The 19,918-nt window shown below is 51.8% G+C and overlaps 1 protein-coding gene, 3 long non-coding RNA genes and 1 pseudogene across 4 annotated transcripts in view; 3 read left to right on the plus strand and 2 right to left on the minus strand.

The window, feature by feature from the left end:
• On the minus strand, nucleotides 1–15,053 carry LOC139438902 (uncharacterized). The gene is made up of 3 exons (XR_011648702.1): nucleotides 9,224–15,053; nucleotides 729–869; nucleotides 1–122 (listed from the first exon to the last, which is right to left on the minus strand). It is a non-coding gene; the product is annotated as an uncharacterized lncRNA (long non-coding RNA).
• LOC131278299 (uncharacterized) lies at nucleotides 8–1,084 on the plus strand. Its single transcript, XR_009185623.2, has 2 exons — nucleotides 8–78; nucleotides 688–1,084. It is a non-coding gene; the product is annotated as an uncharacterized lncRNA (long non-coding RNA).
• Nucleotides 6,244–8,460, minus strand: LOC139438901 (uncharacterized). Its single transcript, XR_011648701.1, has 2 exons — nucleotides 8,146–8,460; nucleotides 6,244–6,754 (listed from the first exon to the last, which is right to left on the minus strand). It is a non-coding gene; the product is annotated as an uncharacterized lncRNA (long non-coding RNA).
• Nucleotides 6,949–7,064, plus strand: LOC111759437 (small nucleolar RNA SNORA70; annotated as a pseudogene).
• IFNGR2 (interferon gamma receptor 2) overlaps nucleotides 8,630–19,918 on the plus strand; it is a 23,832-nt gene continuing 12,543 nt past the window's right edge. Inside the window, exons 1-2 of the mRNA XM_004474513.5 lie at nucleotides 8,630–8,867; nucleotides 16,779–16,911. Of these exons, the coding sequence (XP_004474570.1) occupies nucleotides 8,786–8,867; nucleotides 16,779–16,911 (215 nt within the window). The 5' untranslated portion in view covers nucleotides 8,630–8,785. The remainder of the gene's footprint in view (nucleotides 8,868–16,778; nucleotides 16,912–19,918) is intronic.

The raw sequence follows: 19,918 nt of genomic DNA on the forward strand, positions 1-19,918 counted from the left end.
GCTTGTTGGCAGGCTCAGCTCAACCGGAGGGACTGTGTCTGCGACGGCCCTGGGTGTCCGCTGAGACTCCACCAAAAGGTAAGCTCCACTCGCTCAGAGTCTTGTTTTGTTCAGAACAGGGCCTACCAAGGAGGAGGTGGTCAATCAATATTCGCTAAATTAATGAGGGAAGGAGAGGAAGGAAAGGAAGGGAGGGAGGGAGGGAGGGAGGGAAGAGGGGAGGAGAGGAGAGAGGAGAGAAGAAAAGGGGGAAAAGGTAGGTAGGGTGTGATACTGAAAACAACTTCCGCTTTCTTTTTCTTTCTTTTTTTTAGTTTACCCAGTTTCCTTTAATAGTTATTTTAAATTTAAAAAAATTTAAAAAAAAATCAATGACACTTTAAAAAAGCAGTCTCAAGGGCACATTTGAGGGTGGGGTGAGGCTGGCAGGAGATGCCCTCTGCTCAGGCCTGGAGCCCTGCGGGCGCTCCTGGTGAAGGGTGGGCAGCTTTGGCCTTGTTAGAGCCCCATCTGCAGGCCTTCAGCTCAGAGTTACACGGGGGTGGGCCAGCGTCCAGATCAAGGATCCAGAGCCGGCTCGGACCCTCTTTAGGGATGCGACTGTGGGCAGGTTGCTTTACATCCATCCATCCCTGGGGTTTTAATAGGATTGTTGGGAGGCAAATGAAATACTGTGATGTTGTGTAGGTTAGCAAGAACCTCTGTGGTATCCACGAGAGCCTGCGTACCTTCTGCGAAGGCTGCACTCCATCTGAGGCAGGTGAGGGCAGTGTCAGGAGGAAGGCGGCTGACCCAGCAGACAACGGGGCCCGCTGAGCACCTGGCCCTGAGACCCCGCCTGGACACCTCCTGAGACATCCTGCAAGACTCTGGAATGAGAATCAAATTAGAAGAGCTGCAGAGGCCGAGATCTGGGGTGGCTCAGCTACAAGATTCCAGGTCCTCCGTGGAGTCAGTGCCACTGGAGCCATGTATTTTCTCAGTCAAAGACGCACCAACTTACGCTCTCTGAACATGCTTCATTGTCCCTGGACTCTTCTATTCCTGCCTTCACCAACAAACCTCCATAAATGAATCTGCATTGTTTTGTTTTGATTTGTCTTGTATGGACCCACAGTGTAGGAAAGGGTTAAGTTTAATTTTCACAAAGGGGCGGCTGGAGCCGGCTCTGCTGCTGGAGGAGGTAGGGTAGGGGTTCTAGCGGCTTTGGCGCACCAAGAATTTGAAAAGTGGCACGGAAACAAGGGAGGGCCAATGGGGAGTGCTGGGGGCGGGGCCAGAGTGGGGAGTACCAATGGGGAGTGCTGGGAGTGGGGCCAGAGTGGGGAGAGCCAATGGGGAGTGCTGGGGGCAGAGCCATTAGTGATAGCAGCACCAAATTTGAAAAGCACACCAGGGATGAAAGCAGCACGGAACCCGGTAAGTTAGTTGGATCTCTTGGATAGGCTGTAACCCCTGAAGTACCCAATCATTAGGGAACAGGGGAGAGACCCACGTGTTAGGTTTAGGTTATAAATATCACTGTTTCTTGTTGTTTGCACACCAGCCATTTTGTCCAGGTCATGCACTGGTTCTTATAAGATCATTAATAAAATTCTTTTCTCCCCCCCAATCGGGTGAGCTTTTGTTTTCTTACAGGTACAGCTTTCTTTCTAACAGTAGGAAACACGAACTATGGAATTTGAGGTTTAAAATTTTAAAAAGGAAAGGGGAGGAAAGTTCATGTTGACAATGATTTAAGACTCTGCAAGAGAGGGAGGTGGATGTGGCTCAAGCAATTGGGTGCCTGCCTACCATGTGGGAGGTCCCAGTTCAGTTCTTGGTGCCTCCTAAAGCAGACAAGCAAGACAGCAAGCTGATGCAAAAAGATGATGCAAACAAGAGACACAAGGAGGAAACACAATGAGAGACAGACACAAGTGGGGAGCAGAGGTGGCTCAAGCCAATAGATACCTCCCTCCCACATGAAAAGTCCTGGGTTTGGTTCCCAGTGCCTCCTAAAAAGAGGATGAGCACACAACAAACAGACTCAGAGAGCAAACAATGAGAGGTGGGAAGAAATAAATAAATAAATCTTAAAAAAAAAAAAAAAAAAGACTACAAGAGAGAGGCAAAAGGCAGGTCTAAGTTCACAGGCATTTGACGCCCACCCGTCTAATAGCTTATTCCCCGACACGGATGACTAGTCTGAGTCCCACCCAAGGAGAAGGCCGATGCTCCCACACAGTGGCTCCCACACAGGCCTGGCCTGTCTCCCTTTGTTGTCAGGGGCCTAAGGCATCTGGCATCTCTTTTTCTCCCTGGCCCAAGCCATACTGGGGCTTTGCTGACTCAAGACTGTATCTATAAAGAATGTCCTGAAACTCCAGGCAGACTGATTTTTTACACACTTATGAAACACTAACAAGTGAGAAACTAAAGATTCTTTCTCTTCTCTCGTGCATGTGGTTTCTACAACCTTCTCAAAAAGGGTGAGGTCAAGCCAACCCCTTGCCATTTTACTGGTGCTCAGATGATCACAGGATGTACATGGTGGCCATTTCTGTGTTATGAGATTCTGGGGGATTTTTTTTCCTCCTTATATTTTTCTGGATTTTATAGATTCACAACAATGAGCAAATAAAACTATTATAACAAAGTCCTAAACGTTTGTGCATTTAAGTTTAGGAGTTCCAAATTAATTAAAACTCAATTTTAAGTTAGCCCACATAATCAGGGCCCCCACCAGGGCAGGAATCTTTACCAGGGCAAAAGCACATAACTGTAGCAGAAGTCGGACTGAAAGCATAAAGCACGTGCTTGTAAATCGCCCTTCTCGGACCTCAGATATTAGCCTGCCTTTGAATATTGAGGAACTTGATTTTTCTTTTGGTTGCTAGGAAGTTAATTTTAGCAACCATGTAGAACCTCTCTTCTTCTCCCCCTTCCCCCAACACTTTGTCCTACTTTCCTAGACTCACATATTTTTCCTAGACCTATAAATTTGCATCAAACTTTAAGTATTATATATACTTTTATTTACATAACTCTACATTGCAAAAATAACATGCATAAGATACAAATGGCCACATAATGTATTGCTTATTCTGAGCTACCTTAGAATTCTAGGGAACGAAGTAGGCATTAGATTTTATTATTATTATTATTATTATTATAGAGCAGTAGAATTTGGCTGATTTTTCACAGGTGCTGCAGGGCTAATGCAGCAAATCGGTGCAGGTTACTCCACCCACCCATGTTTCCTAGAAGTCTCGACTCTGGTATGAGCCTTTGCAAGGGCATTGTCAACCCAGAAAGAATTGCATGTGGAGAGGAAGGAATTCACTAAAGACACCTGCTGTCCCTGACACCTCTCCTCATCGCCCCCTGCATACATAACTATGGGCCACCAGGCACTGCCCAGGCCATGCCCCGCTAATGCCCTTTCGCAACCAGAAAATCGTAGCCTTGCTCCTAAATGAATGTATGCAGATTACTCAAGAAATGCAGCGGCTCCTTTCCACTCTGTTGGGGGAAGAGGAATTAAAAACAAAATCTGCTCTGAACCCAGAAAACCTCTCCACAAAGATAGCAGAGACAAGAAAACAGTTTTGTTGTTGAAGAAGCATTAAACCGGAATGGGAAGCATCACAGGCAATCTGCTAAAGATGTTGCAGAGAAAACAAGCAATCTCCCCCCTTTTATACAGGCAACTACAACCTATTATAAACACATTCTTAAGATAATTGATAACTAGCCTCAAGTTAAGAGGACTCGATGGCACTGTTTGTAACACATAATTCATCCTAAATTCACCTGGCGACTGGAGTGGATTTTGTGTTTGATTGCCTCTATCCCAGTGAAGAGTAAGACTTCTCGTATCTCTAGGACCAGTAGATTTTTAGTTTGGAGCCAGATGCTTAAGTTAAACTCCCATGAAGTTGGAAGAGAAGGATGCTAACTTCCTTCATGTTTACATTGCAGGGATGGCTCCCAGGTCCTTGGAAAAGACCCTCCTAGATTGCAGCCTGCCAAGAGGTTTATTTGCTCTTAAAAAGGTTTAGGCACAGCACAAAGCAGTAGAGAGAGAATTTACAAATTACAGGTATTCTAAAGAAAATACTCTAAGGAAAGGGGAGTGCGGGGGAGTCTCTTTCCCTTTTGGCACCAGGGGAAAGTAATATTTCTTTTGAGAATTGTATTTACCCTTACAATCCCCACTTGCCTCAATCCTAAACCCAGATGTCAATTTTAACTCTTCTACCCTCTCTTGAGACCAAGGTAGGCTTTTTTTAAAATTTTTTTATAGTTAACAGGGCAGGGAATTTAACAAGAAGAGGAATGGAAGCCCCAGGACGCAGCCCCGCCAGGGCCTTGGGCCCGCAGATTTTGAAGACATCGCTTGAGAGGGGCAATGCAAGACTGAAATGGTACAAAGAGCTCCAGAGAGGTGGTGAGAACAAAAGCCCCCATCTGTGTGCAGGCCCTGTGATGGAGGGTACTAGGACCCCGGAGATGTCACCAGACCCTGTGGCTCTGTCACCTTTCGTGGGGAGATTGCCCTGGATTATCTGGGACCCAGGGTAACCTCAAGGGCCCTTAAACGGAAAAGGGTGGGGCAGGAGAGTCAGAGAGAGAGCTTTGAAGAGGCAACACTGCTGGCTCGCAGATAGAGGAAGGGGTCACAAGCCAAGGCACGTGGGAGGCACGGAGAAGCCGGAAAAGGGAAAAGTAAGCACAGTGTCCCCTAGAGCTTCTGGAAGGAATGCGGCCCCGCTGGCCCATTTGAGGCTCCTGACCTTCAGGAACACAAGACAATAAATGTGTGTTATTTTAAGTCACTAAGTTTGTAATTTGTTCTGGCAGCCAGAGGAAACTCATTGAACCCCCATGAATGGGGGACCTGGGCAGCCTCGAGAGGTATGCTGAGAAGGAGGGGCATTTGACCCCCTAACTGGGTCAGGGGTTTGCCCAGCCCAGGTCCTGCACCTCTGGGAGCCCGTGGCAGGAGCAGTGAGAGCTGTCTCAACTGTTCAAAAAGCCCCGTGGATTCCATTCTTTTGCCCCCAGCAAGGCACCCGGGTGAAATCTACTTGTGCTTGCCTCCATGCGGCAATGCGGTTCTACTACCCAGAAACACAGAGGAACTGCATTCGCCTGGGTGTAATTCATGCAGTGTCATCAGCTGATGGCAACACAAGCCCAGATTTTTCTCAATGGGCCCCGACCTCTGTCTCCAGGGTTTGGGGTCTTTTTATATACCCCAAGGTCAGGGACTAACATTCCGGACGCGGTTACATCTTCCTAAAATGTAGGAGCCTCTTCCCTTTTTGAAGGGGTTAAAAGAACCTGTAAAATTCCCTCCTCTCCCTGCCTGTGTCTCTCCACCCCATGACACTGCAGAACATTCTTCATCCTGTTTTGGGGAGGATGAAAATGTAGAGTGTGTTCTGGAAGAGCAGCTCTTGCGAGGGACCCTGACAGTAGGGGATAGAGGAGCCGAGAAGGTGGACTTTGGGCATGAGGTTCTATGGCGGCCCCGGGGAAGCGGAAATGCGGTGGGGAGATGCAGCGGTGGCCCTGTCACTGGAGACCTCAGGGGAAGCTGTCCTGCTTTAGGTGCCAAGCCCTCTGACCTCGTTCCTGGGGGGTTCCTGGAACAGAGGACAGCAACAACAAACCCAGGCCCCACTTAGCAACATGATCAAGGGCCACTTTTGGGTCCAGAGCCGTCATTGCTGACTCTACACAGGACGCGCACCCCCCTACATGCACGAGAGCCCCACAGCCTGCCTTTGGAGGCTCCCATCGATGACCTGAGGTGGTGTTGGCCAGGAAGATGGTGACAAAGCTGACAAAGCTCTCGCGAAGTGGAAGCTCAGCTGGAATTGAGTTTGGGGATGGGGGCGAGGAGTAAACAGGAGGAAGGGGGTGGGCGGCCAGGTGAGGGAGCAGCGTCCACAGAGGCAGACAAGTGAGGACACTAGTGACCTGTGCTTAGCCCTTCTTTGAAGACTTGTGCAAAGTCCCACGGGACTGATTACGGGGAAGCAGGACACCAGGTCTGGGGTGGCCACAGGGGGCTTTGGAAGGCCACCTGACACGCCTCTCTAAGACCGGTCTACCTACATTTTTGACTGCAATCGTTGCCTCCACACATGGCCTTTTGTAATAGTCTCCCTAGAAAGAACAGAACGTTAATTCAGTCTTCCCTTTAGCACATCAAAATTTGATTGTTTTTAAATTATCGACAGTTTAGAAAAGTCTCTTTGAACATCACAGTTTACTGCTAATGTAAATTTACAAAAGCATACGCCTGTATGGGTACAGTGCCAGGAGTCCCTCAGATGGCCTTGAAAGAGGCCTGTGCTAGCGAGGGGCCCCGAGGTATCAGCATTACGTCATTTCACAACTGCTCTCCTAAGGCGGGACATCGCAGTAGGAGCCCTGGGGAGAGGTGATATGCACTAGCCCAGGTATTGCCTGATGACACGTGCTGGCGTACACGGAAACAGAGAAAGCTGTGGGTGCTAGGCACCCTCCACGAGAAACAGGAATGGCACTGGGTTCCCAAAGAGATTGGAGGTGTCAGCAGAAGACAGAGCCACTGGTGATTTCAAATCTGCCCGCAGGAGGAACGGGGAGGTGGAAATGCCACCCACTGAGCACGGCAGACAGCTGTGGAGTTGGAAGATGGTTCTTTGCGTCTGGGACTCTGGGCACCTGAGGTGATGGCCTGTCCAGGGCGTGCTCCTTTCAGTCCGGTCAACGATTTCTGTAAGGAAAACAGGAACCCTCCAAGTTTCAGCGGAAAAGAACACTAAAAGGACGTTCTCCAGCTGGGGAGAAACCAGTCCTCTTGGGTTTTTCCAACCCTAGAACTCTTTTGCTGAGTTTCCTGCCGTGGCCAAGACCACAGTGGTAAGGCCCTGAAAACTGTCAGAAGAGATCCCCAGCCCTCCCCGGCCTGGGCAGGCACACCTGTCCTTTTCTTTCCCATGCAGTGGCTGCGGACGGCAGCCTCCCTGGTAGCGTCCGCGGCCTGTTGCTTGTACGGGTTGCCTTAAGGGAGCTTGGAGACAGTCCTGGCTTGTCGACGGTCCTGTCTGACCTCATGCCATCCCCACTCTAGGCTCCAGAGAGGTATGCGTGGTGCCTTTGGAAAGCTTCAGGGGATGATGGCCCGGGGCCCACACCGGCCAAGTCGCCATGTCCATCGGCACCAGGCTTCAGAACAAGGAGCATGTGATTGCGGCGCTGCGCAGGGCCATGTTCAAGTTTCCTGGCCGCCAGGAAATCCACATCTCCAAGAAGTGGGGCTTCACCAAGTTCAATGCTGACAAATTCAAGACACGGTGACTGACAAGTGCCTCATCCCGGATGGCCGTGGGGTGAAATACATCCCCGATTGTGGCCCCTTGGGCAAGCGGCGGGCCCTGCACACGAGGGCGTTGCCAGCACTGCCCTCACTGGACCTGTGCCCTCCAATAAATGACTTCCTGGTCGTTTAAAAAACAACAACAAAACCACTCTGTTGCCATTTGTCATCTCACAACCTAGACCTATTTCATATCAACATGATGGCACGCTCCTAGCCTTTCCACTTAACATACCGAGGTGTCTCTGTCCTGAAAAACTCAAAGCCTAATTCAAACAGCTCCTAGATGTTTCATCACCTCTATTTACAACGGTGGCCCACTTCAAAAGAGTTCTGCAAGAGGCAAATAAAGCAAATGGGAGAAGTCCAAAGGGGAAGCCCAGGCTTCTGATACCCTGATGCCCCCAGCGCTGCACATTCCCTTCCAGCCTGCACCGCCCACCCGCCTTCCATTCTTGGTCTCCACCCATTCGCTTCTTTGCCCCCTTCCTTGGGGGCTGACGTGGGAGATGGTCCCATGGCGGAAGAACAATGCAGAAGCAAATATCAGCCTGCAAACAGCGGGGCGGGTCTGGGCCCCAGCTCCTCGGTTACTTCCTCCTACAGCCGGCCTCTGTCAGGGCCAAACCCACACGCATTAGGCAATGCGGGAAGTTTGTCCCTTTCCCTCCGCGGGTTCTGGGGGTCCCCGTCCCTCTCTGCCCCACTTCTTCCTTCACAGGGGCCCTTTCTCACCACTCTACCATCAGAAGCCGTTTTCAGAAATGACTTGAAAGCTTAGTACGTACTTCAGAGGCTCTTAAGGGGGCAAAAGTTTCAACTGAAGGGAGAGATCAGCCTCCCGCAAGCGCCGCTGAGTGGCGGGAACCGGGCTCCAGGCGCGGCTGAGGCTCACCCCCGGCCTGAGGCTTGGCGGGGCGCAGCCGCGGAGCCTCGCGAGCCCCCCGGAGGTGGGCGCCCGGCCGAGGTCCCGTCTCCCGCCGTCCCCCCGCGGCCCGCCCGGGGTAGGCCGCGGGCTCCCTCCCCGCGCCAGGCCCGGGCGGCCCGCTCCGCGTCGGGGAGGCCGGCCTCGGTGGGGGGCTCGCGGCGGGGGGGGGGGGGGGGAGGGGCCGCCGCAGCCGCGCGCCCCTCCCCGGGAAAGCCCCGCGCGGGGTTTGGGGGCGCGGCGGCCGGGCGGGGCGGGGGCGGGCCCGCGGGCGGGGCGGGGCGCGGGCGGCCGAGCGGGGCTCCCCGGCGCCCAGGACGCGCCGCCGCCGCTCGGGAAGAGGCGGGCCCTGCTCGCCGCCCCGGCCCGCGCCCCGGCCCGCGCCCCCGCACACACCATGGCCGCCCCGGCGGCGACGCGAGCGTCTCGGCGGACCCCGCGCGGGGCCCGGGCCGCGCCCTGAGCCGCCGCCGCCGCGCCCGCCGCGCGAGGGCCCCGGGGCCATGCGGCCAGGGCCGCCGCTCCTGTCCCCGCTCCTGCTGCTCCTGCTGCTCGGCGGCCGCAGCGCCGGGGCGTCCCCGCCGGGTAAGCCGGGCCTGGGGGGGGGGGGTCCCTCCGAGGCCGGCCAGGGGCGTCGCCGCAGCGGGTGGGGGTGGGTGGCCGGCGGGGAATTCCGGGCAGTCTGGGGCCAGGGGGGGCAGTCGCGGGTCGCCGTCGCCCCTCCCGGAGCCCCGGCCTGGCGCGTCCTCCCCGCGCGCACGGCCCCTGCGCGCAGCCGGCCTCGCCCCCGCGCCGCTGAACTTCTCAGAATGAACTAAGGCCACAGGAATCCGGGCTCGGGAAGGGGCCGGCGCTGCCCGGCTCGGACTCCTCATCCCCAAGGACTGAGCTGAGCCGCTGCCCGGCACGTCCTCCCGGGGACCCAGCCCTTCCTCGCTCACATTTGTCCTCTCGGTGCCGTGGAGGGTCAGCCATAGGGCAGGGGCCTCGGTCTTGGACGTGTGGGGGTGGCTCAGTTCCTTTGTGGCTGGGGCATGACAGGTTCTGGGTGTGAAATCCGGAGAGTCGGTTCTCTAGGAACAGATGGGTGAGGAGGCGCATTGAGAGAAGGACCCGGAAAGAATCAGGGCCCTGCGCTTGTGTGGGCGGAGGCGGCGGGGTGGGGGGCGCAGGGTGATAGTGGATCCAGACTCTGCTCCCGTCGGGACAGCCCTTCCCTGGGCTCGGCCTTTCCTCTAACAATACCTGACCCTAGTGAAGAGACAGCGTCAAAACTAAAAGAAAAGAAGAACCTCGAGACAAAGGTTCGTCTGGCCGCTTTCAGATGAGATTTGGAGATTGGAAAACTGTTGGTAGTGCTGGGTGATGGGCCAGTGGTGGTACTTTATCCTAGGGCTACTTAAAATGAAGTCCTCGGGAGCGGATATGGCTCAAGCAGTTGAGCGCCTGCTTCCCACATGGGAGGCCCCAGGTTCAATTCCCCCTCCCCGCCTCCTAAAAGCAAAAAGCAAACAACAAGCAAAAACAAAGGAACACAGTTCAGTGGTTGAGCACCAGCTTCCCACATAGGAGGTCCCTGGTTCAATCCCCAGTACCTTAAAAAGAAAGAGGGGGGGGGAGGTGCTCACCAGTGGTGGTCCATGACCCCTATGGCTCATTACAGTATGTTCAGAAATTGAAAGAAGTATTTGAAAACTTTGCAGTTTGACGTTGTGGCAACATTGAAGCACATTATCGTTTTTTTAGTGGTTAACTTTTATCATATTTTACAAAAGTTTTGGTCTGTGCATGTGTTTTAGAAATAAGCTGATCTACCATAGTGCATTTGAATTAACCTCTATTTTTATAACTGAAAATTTTCATAATAAGCAATTAAAACAAACTAGGATATTTTTAAGAAGCTCTTTTTTTTAAAGATTTATTTCTTTATTTCTCCCCCCTCCCTCCATTGTCTGTTCTCTGTGTTCATTCACTGTGTGTTTTTCTGTGTCTGCTTTATTCTCATTAGGCAGCTCCAAGAACCAATCCTGGGACCTTCCGGAGTGGGAAAGAGGTGATCATTCTCTTGTGCCACCTCACCTCCTTGATCTGCTGTGTCTCTTATTATCTCTTCTCTGTGTCTCTTTTTGCTGCACTAGCTCTCCACATGGGGCAGCACTCCTGCATGAGGCAGCACTCGTGCGTGGGGCAGTACTCTTTGCAGGCCGGCACTCCACGCCAGCCAGCATTCCTCTGGGCCAGCTCGCCACACGGGCCAGCTTGCCTTCACCAGGAGGCCCTGGGCATTGAACCCTGGACCTCCTATATAGTAGACAGGAGCCCAATTGCTTGAGCCACATCTGCTTCCCAAGAAGCTCTTTTTATTCAAACACAAAGTGAAAATATTAACAATGATTTTATCGTCAATGAATGGTGGAAAATTTCCTGCACTTTTTCATAATTTTTAAATGTCCTTCTGTAATCATTAAATTGTTTTTACCATCAGGGGAAAAATGAGAGTATTGGAAACAAATTTAAAAAGGAACTTGCCCCTGAGAGTTGTTACAGGGATTAAGTGAGAAAATGTAGGTAAAACACTGGACCAGCACAATTTGTGCTAGTGCCTTGTTAAGGAGGACCCATTGCTTTAATGCGGAAAGATCATCAACAGCACAAACTTGCAATAAATGGACTGAATCTTTAGTAAATTAATTATCTGAGTGTTGAAGAATTAAGACTTCTTTTTGGAATTGGCATAGCTGCTGTTTAATTTTCCAGGGGATTAGATGAACTTGCACCACAGATTTTTATTAAACTATAGGCTGACTTGAACCTCTGAGGATTTTGATGTACTTAGAACCCACTGAGAAAAACAGTAATTCACAAACAACATGTAAGCCGTTCTAAATGAATTTACATGAGGTAAAGTGCTGTTTGTCCATAACCACAACAATGGCTGTGATCAAGAAACTCCCATTACTTAGGCTGCTATTCTAGTCAGACAAGGTGGTAAGCACCTCACAAACCTTACAGCTCTGCCTTGGCAGCAACCATTCTTTTGAAGTGGGTATTATCCCTAGTTTATCCCTTAGCAGCAAGAGACAAATGATTGAAGTAAATAAACTGATGTCTGGTGTTGACTGAAGAGAGCAGTGACTGGTTATGACTGAGAATACAGAGAATGTTTTTTTACTCTTCTTCAGAAAACAATTGCTGGGATAATTGCTATTTATCATTATTAATGTTCATCATAATTGATATTCATTCATCATAAATGGTTCACACACGGAATGTTCCTGAAGGGTCTCCGGTTATCAGAGAATAAATAATCCTTAATAATTTAATAACTAATTTTAATGTTGTGTTTTCTTTTGTGTCGGGGCCATGTGTGTTAATCAGACTATGCTGTGCAGAACCAGGATCTTCTATCCTTGAGCGTGTATCAAGTCTCACACAGCTGGATCTGAGGTGGATTGGAGGTGTTGTTTTGGGGCAGGAAGACAGCTCAGAAGGAGCTGGGTTTGTGGGTGCTGAGGACACATCTCAGACAGTTTATCTCTTATTCTCATTAGCAGTTTATGAATCATCACCCCAAAACCAAGGAGAAAGTAGAGCAGGACTTGTACCCCCTACCAAGGGAACCTTTTCTCTTGTCAGAGCTGAGGTGACGTTGAAGCCCTGGGCCCCACGTTAGGGACAACGTTAGCTTCCTATTGTTGCTAGAACTGATTACCACAGACGGAGGGGCTTAGAACAACACGTGTTTATTCTCTTACCTCCCTGGAGGTCAGAAGTCCGATGTGGGTCTCACATCGAGATGTTGGCAGGGCTGCGTTTCTTCCGGAGGCTCTAGACGGGAATCGTTTCCTCAGTTTTTCCAGCTTTTAGAGGCCACCTCCAGCCCTTGGCTCGTGGCCCCCTCCCGTCCTCCAGGCCAGCGACAGTGGGTCGAGTCCTCAAGTCCTGTCATTCTGACACTGACTCTTCTTCTGCCTCCTGCTTCCACTTTTTTTTTTAAGGATTATTTTATTTATTCCGCCCCCCTCCCATTCCCCCCCATTGTCTGCTCGCTCTCCCTATTTTAGGCTAGGCTGCTTAGCAACAATTCCTCTGCCATGTAAATTCTCGTATTCACTGGTTCCAGGGATTAAGGCACGAACATCCAGGTATTAGGACCTGGACGTGCAGGGATTAGGGCCTGGACATGCAGGGATGAGGGCCTGGACGTGCAGGGATTAGGGCCTGGACATGCAGGGATGAGGGCCTGGACGTGCAGGGATTAGGGCCTGGACATGCAGGGATGAGGGCCTGGACGTGCAGGGATGAGGGCCTGGACGTGCAGGGATGAGGGCCTGGACGTGCAGGGATGAGGGCCTGGACGTGCAGGGATGAGGGCCTGGACGTGCAGGGATTAGGGCCTGGACGTGCAGGGATTAGGGCCTGGACGTGCAGGGATGAGGGCCTGGACGTGCAGGGATGAGGGCCTGGACGTGCAGGGATGAGGGCCTGGACGTGCAGGGATGAGGGCCTGGACGTGCAGGGATGAGGGCCTGGACGTGCAGGGATTAGGGCCTGGACATGCAGGGATGAGGGCATAGACATTCAGGGAGTAGGATGTGGACATCTGAGCATTGGTCCAGTGCTCAGCGCAGGGCTGGCTCCCCTGTTGGTGGTCCTGAAGGCAGGGTCTGGGTGACTGGTTGCTGCTCACCACCTGCAGAAGCAGCCATTCACAAGCCATCAGACACCCTGACATAGGCACGTCTTAAAAATTACACTCTTCACTCAGTTTCTGGTGTGCCATGCATTTTCAAAATTGTCTTGCCTTTGCTCTTCACCACAACTCTGGGAGGGTGGTGTCATTTCATTACTCAGGAGGAAACTGAGCTCAGGTGGGGGCTTGGCAGAACCAATGGCTGTAAGTGGCAGGAGCAGGATTCCAGCTGTGGCCCTTGGTCTGTAAATCTCAAAGTCTTTTCAGAGCCTCTGCCCACCCCTTGATGGCAGGTGCCCTGGTCTTGAATATACTGACTCCTCAGGGATATATCCCTGGTCGAGCATTGACTGCCCACACCCTGCCCCAGCCACTGAGACCAGAGCAAAGCGGTGCTTCGGCACGAAACAAAGAAGGGAAAAGAGGGCTGGAGCTTTGTATGGGTTTCGAGTGTGTGAAAGCAACTGTAAGGGCATGAAGTTGGCTACCTAATCTTTGAAGTAGAGCACACCTCTGTGTTACATGCCATTCATTCACTGCCTCTTGAGTGGCTGCTGTTCCAGGCACTGGGGAGGCAACAGCTCCAAAACCAGCCCCACACTGCCTTCCCTCACCCTAGTCGTGCCAAGGGCAGAATGTCGAGAAGCTACCCACGAGAAGAGGCGGCGGCCGGGCTGTGCCTTCCCTGTGCCGGGCGCCGTGTCCCGCACTGGCCAGAAAATTGACGTGACCGTGGCTCCCAACCACCCAATGGAGTGTGTCCTGGTCTCATTCCCATTTTACCGTTGAGAAAGCTGAGGCACAAAGAGGCTCTGCTCCCACAGCGAGCAGGTGGCCATGCCAGACTTTGGACCCAGGCAATCCTTAAGCAGTCTGCTATAAACAAAGGCCTTGGGGGGGGGGGGGTGTGAGAGGGGCGGTGGTGAAAAGTCAAGCGGGGGGAAAGAGCGCAGTGCCCTTTACCCGAGGTGGCCGGGCATTTTACCTGGCACGCCGCCCTGACACCTGAGCAGACACCTGGAGTCGGTGAGGGAGACACGGGTGGCATAGAGCGGGGAGACGAATCCGGGAACAGAGGTCCAGCCGACCGGGACCCAGGGGGCCACGTGGGCTGGGGCGGGCCTTTCTGGGCTGTGAATGGGGCAGTTCCGTCAGGCAGTGTTCAGCCGCCTTTGGGCACTTCACAGTTCAAGGACTCATCGTCTTCTCTGGATGGAGGGAGAAGGGAGATGGCAAGAAATTCAGAGATAAGCATAAAACTGGCCTCTCTCGAGCATCAGCAAAATGAATAAGAAAGTTAAAGGCTGAAGCGGACTTGGCTCAATGGATAGAGTGTCCACCTATCACATGGGAGGTCCGCAGTTCAAACCCCGGGCCTCCTTGACCCGTGTGGAGCTGGCCCATGCGCAGTGCTGATGCGCGCAAGGAGTGCCGGGCCACGCAGGGGTGTCCCCCGTGTAGGGGAGCCCCATGTGCAAGGAGTGCACCCCGTAAGGAGAGCCACCCAGCGTGAAAGAAAGTGCAGCCTGCCCGGGAGTGGCGCTGCACACACACATAGGTGACGCAGCAAGGTGACACAACAAAAAGAGAATACAAGCGGACACAGAAGAACACACAGTGAATGGACACAGAGAGCAGACAATGGGAGGTGGGGGAGGATGAAGGGGAGAGAGAGAAATTAAAAAAATAAATCTTTAAATAAAAAAAAAGAAAGTTAAAGGCAGGCCTGTGGACTCTGACTCCTGCGGGGAAGTCGTGTTTGCAGGTCCGCACGTCTGGGACAGAAGCCCTTGTCCTACCCTGGGGCCCGTGACGCTTCCTTTCTTCCTGAACGTCTGGTTAAGGAGGTGGAGATGCCAGGAAAGGGAAGAAGAGGCAACTCCTGCTGGTTCCTCCCCAGAGATGGGGCGATGCGGGGGCGGGGGCAGTGCGGTAGACCAAATAACAGGTCCCTGAAGGTGTCCCCCTCCTTGTCCCTGGGACCTGGGAGCACGTTCCCTTACGTGGCAAAGAGATTTTGTGGGTGTGATGAGGATCCTGAGGTGGGGAGGTTATCCTGGATTACGGGGCCGGATGGGCCCGGGTGGGCCCTACACATGATCACAAGGATCCTTGAAAGGTGGAAGAGGAAGGGAGGCGTACGCCCCAGAGTTGTGCAGCCAGCATGAGAATTATCCGCCCAGGGTTGCTGGAGGATGGGGCGGCAGCCTCTAGAAGCCGGGACAGGCAAGGACGTGGCATCCCCCCCGCCTCAAGAGCCCCCAGAAGGAACGCAGCCCTGCCAGCCCCAAGGTCGTGGGCCCACAAGACCGTTTCCGACTTCCGATCTCCGGAACGGCAAGGCAATCAATCTGGGTTGATCTAAGCTGCTCCGCTTGTGGTGATCAGTGACAGCAACCACAGGAAACCATCGCAGGCAGCGAGAGGCTGTCGCTGACGGCCTGCGGGTGCCCAGCGCCAAGCACCCATGCCTTGGGCCCTGTCCCCCCACCCCCCCGGAAGGAGGCCCTCCCTTCTCAGCTCCGTTGGGGGATCAGCCTGGTGGGGTAGCAGCGACAGCGTGTGGGACGCCCCTGCCCGAGGGGAGCAGCCCCTGTGCCTCTGCCTGCCTTCGGCCCTGGCTCTCCGGGGCGCCCGATGTGAGGCTTATGGACTTACGGCTGAGCGAGGTCCAGCATGAAGGTCCCAGAGCTGGGAGACGTGGAGGCGATGGGCCCTCTGCGGGTGAATAGGCGGCTGCAGGCCCATCGGGGCCCCGCGTCAAGGGCAGGTGCATTTCCTGGCGATGTTGGCTTGGATTTCCTGCCTTGAATCCAGGAACACCTGCTGGCTGTTTCTCATCAACCTTTCAAGCTGGGAGAAAGTGCCACCGTGAGAGCAGTTTCCTTAACTAAAGATAAAGGTTCCGAGGCTTTCAGCCCAGAGCCCAGTGCTCTTAAGTCTCCGTCTGCTTGAGTGGCTTGAGGCGGTTCCGTCCAGGTCTCCCAGGGGGAATTCTGATATTGGTGGTTATTCCTGGGGACTATTTCCTCACTGGATCTTTTCAGTGCATGAGGGGGGAGGGGATGTGGCTCCGTGGTTGAGCACCTGCTTCCCATGTACGAGGTTCTGGTTCAATCCTCGGTACCTCCTTTAAAAAAAATTTAAAAGGTGAGAAGTGGGTAGAAATGCATCCTTTCTCGTTGGGGGGCCTGGGACTGCATTTTCGCATTTACCTCCGTGACCGTGATGCCCGGGCTCCCTGAGAAACCCTGCAGCACTTTTGAAGCCCAAAGACAGCGCCAGCCGTCCCCTCTAGGCACTGCACCCCCGATTTGCGGTGTGTGTGCGTTTGTGCTTTGCCAAGGTCTGCCAAGCACTCCCTTAGCGCTAAGTTGGGGGCAACTGCCCGTGGCATGCTAACCGACTTCTCCCCCACCGCAGCCCGAGGGGGTGTACTCATTCCTGGAGAATGAAGCGAGCTTGGCCCGCGTCCCACCCGCTCTCTGCCGTGCCGGCGGGACCGCAGCCAGCCGGGCTCCAGGGCCCGGGACCTGTGCGTGAAGGCGGGAGGGCAGCCAGAGCTCCTTGGCATTCCACTGCCCGGGTCGTGGCGCCATCTACGTCGGCAGTGGTGGGCGGGGGGCGTCGGTGCAGGGAGCGCAGGTCCCGCCGCTTCTGCACTCGGACGAAAACGGGTTGGTCTGAATGACTTTGGTAGTGCACATGCAAATACCTTGGTAATGGATTTTCTCCTCCTTCCCCCCTGCTTTCTCTTTCTCTACCCCACCCCCTTCTCTTCCTCTCCCTCTGTCCCTCTCCAGACCCTCCTGCTCAGCTGCCCGCTCCTCAAAGGCCGAAGCTCCACCTGTACAACGCGAAGCAGCGCCTGAGCTGGGAGCCCGTGTCCCTGGGCAATGGAACGAGGCCAGTGCTCTACCACGTGCAGTATAAATAGTAAGCGCCTGCTTCTCTTGGCGTCCTGGCTGGGAGGTACGGGTGGTCGTTATGGAAACACAGGGCGAGCTCACAGTTCCTGCTGCTGAGCGGGACTGGAACCAAATCCGTGGGAAGCAGGTACGCCTCTTGTGCTTTAAAAATCTCCTGCAAGGACACGGATTTCACCAGCTCCCTCTCGTCTGATGGCCCAGACAATGCTGGCTGTCAGAGAACTGTCCCTAACCTTCTAGCCTTGGTCTGGTGAACGTTTTCCTTCCACTGGTTTCAGGAGAAGGGATGTATAAAAGGGTTTCCTTCTCTTCAGAGGGCACGAGGCATCCGTTCTTCAGGTTTCAAAATCTGATTTCTTGAACCTGACAGACTGTATTAGTTTCCTAGGGCTTCAGGAACGAGTCACCACGAGGTGGCTTACCACTGGGTGACTTGGAACAACGGAAGCGGTTTGTCTCGCTCAAGACAGAAGCCCAAAATCGAGCTGCCTCTTAAACCTGTAGGAGAAGCTCCTCCTTCCAGATTTGGGTTGTTTGCAGCCATTCTCAGCTCTGCTTGGCCAGTAGATGCCTTCATTCTCCACGCGCCTTCTCTCTTGACCTGTCTGTTGGGTGTCAAAACCCCAATTCAGTAATGTCCTCATCTCGCAGGACTGGGGGTGAGGAGGTGGACAAGTCGGTTCACAATTCCACACATGACACGGGCCAGACCTGGCCTTGTGAGAAGTATGTACTCACTCCGTTGCAGCTCACCCTCAGTTTCCAAACTGGTTGTCCCTTTCATCTATTACTCTGCCCCCTCATTCTTCTCTCTCACTACCTGTTCAGGCTTTCTCATAGCTCGCCATCACTTGATTTGTAATATAATTCATATAGGAAGAAGAAAAGCAAACTGTAAGCACTCAATTATTATTTATTTACTTTGTGGAAGAGATGAGTTGAAAATTAGGTTAAAAATACTGGCTACAGGGAAGTGGGTATAGTTCAGTGGTTGAGCGCCTACTTCATATATGCAAGTTCCTAGGTTCAATCTCTGGTATTTCAAAAAAAAGAAAACGAGAGAGAAGGAAGGAGGGAGGGAGGGAAGGAAGGAAAAGAAAGAGAGAGAGAGAGAGAATTGGCTACATCATTTTATACCACTAAAAATTTAAAGACATGGTAATAATGCTCAGTGTTTATGAGAACGAGGCTAAAGGATCTGTCCTTACCCACTGCTGATTGCAGGATGAATTAGCATAGCCCTTGTGGAAAGCTATTTTACTGTATGTTTATAGGACCATGGAAATGTCCCTATCACTTCACGTACCTAAGCAGGTAACCGAATTCCCCTCCAAAAAAAGAAGGAAACAAACTATATTCTTGAAGATATTTGTTGAAATGTATATTCATGTCCATCCATCATGTCAAATTGAGGTATATTGAGTTTTGGTTGAACTATGAGGCACCCCACTAATAAAGATAATTACGTGTCATCTGGCAGCTATTGCAAATGTGTAAAATTTGGGATGATTTATGGTTAAAAATTAAAAGGCAGCATGGAAAAATTACAGGCAGTTGATTTGTTAGAGCAGTGGCAGTCCAGGTGACTTCTTTTTCATTATTAAATGTCCCTTACAACAGTGTTTGCTTAATAAAAATAGATGCTCAACTGGAGCTTGGAAATTTTCTCTGAATCACTCTTACCTGTTTCTCAAGTAATTATCAATTACCAACATGGAATCTATAATAAATGGAACGATTGGCTAGGATGGACTACATAATTTGTGGGACCCAGTGCAAATGAAAATGTAGGGCCCCTTGTCTAAAAATTATTAAGAATTCAAGGCACTGGGTGTAGCTCAGTGGTTGAGTGCCCGCTTCCCTTATGCGAGGGCTCAGGTTCAATCCCCAGTACCTCCTAAAAATAAAGAAGTTTGGAAGCAGATGTAGCTCAGTGGCTGAGCTCCTGCTTCCAACATACAAGGTCCTGGGTTCAATCCCCAGTACCTCCCCTTTTCCCCCTCCCCCAAAAAAAGAATTCACATAGGATATGAAACCAGGTGCCACACCTGTGAACCTGGCCCTGCAATCTGTTCAGCAAGCACAAAGTCCTAAAGGCAAACAAGAAGCTTTCACAAGGAAGTACCAGCTCATTTTTTGTCTAGCATTCCTTTAGCCTCCCATGGGGAAGTACACTTGTGGGTTGAGAGAACCAGGGCTTCTAAATATTGCGTTAGAAAAAACTTTATTGAATTCTTTTTTTTTTAATCTTGACCAGAGTCTCATATCCCAAACTAACTTGTTTCACTTTGGTTTCCTGAGTGCATTTTGTAGATTTTTTTTCAGGGACAGAGGTGGTTTTATTAACAGAAAAAAAAAAGGAACAAAAAAAATGGGGCAAATGTAAGAAAAGTTGGGGAGTCACCAAAATCCCATGTTGAGGCTGATTTTTTTTTCCTAATCGCAGATTTGATGATGGGAGCAGGTGTTTTGCTTTTGTTTTGTGTTTAGATACTTTTACGTGTCTGAGACATTTTAGTTAAATAATTTAATTTTGATGTTCATGGGACTTAAAACTTTCAATCCTTTTTCTCTACACTGGAGAGGATAGTGATTATTCCTGGAGTAGAGAGCAACAAGTTGTTTTAATTTTTTCCTGTCTACTTTTCTGGATTTTCTAGATTTTCTGTAAAGAACATGTATTGCTAATTAAAGTCGGGGGGGGGATGAAAAAACCTTTAGTTTTTTCAAAAAGTCGCTGGCAGGGCAGGCCAAAGGACTGAAACTTTTCATTGTGGGTGAATGGAAAGACAATGGATAGGTGGAGAAGATTTGCCCAGTGTTAATGCACAGCGCCTGTCCTAAAAGGCAGAAGTAGGATTTTGTCTAACGCATATTTACATGCTGCCTGCTAGCCCCCAGGTACGGGGCTGAGCACTCTCCCGATGTGAGCTCATTCCGCCTCCTAGTCACTCTGGGAGAAGGATACTTCGATTTATCCTGATTTTATAAATGAGGAGACTGAGGAACAAGTT

Source organism: Dasypus novemcinctus, chromosome 4 (assembly GCF_030445035.2).
Source record: "Dasypus novemcinctus isolate mDasNov1 chromosome 4, mDasNov1.1.hap2, whole genome shotgun sequence".
Taxonomy (NCBI): Eukaryota; Metazoa; Chordata; class Mammalia; order Cingulata; family Dasypodidae; genus Dasypus; species Dasypus novemcinctus.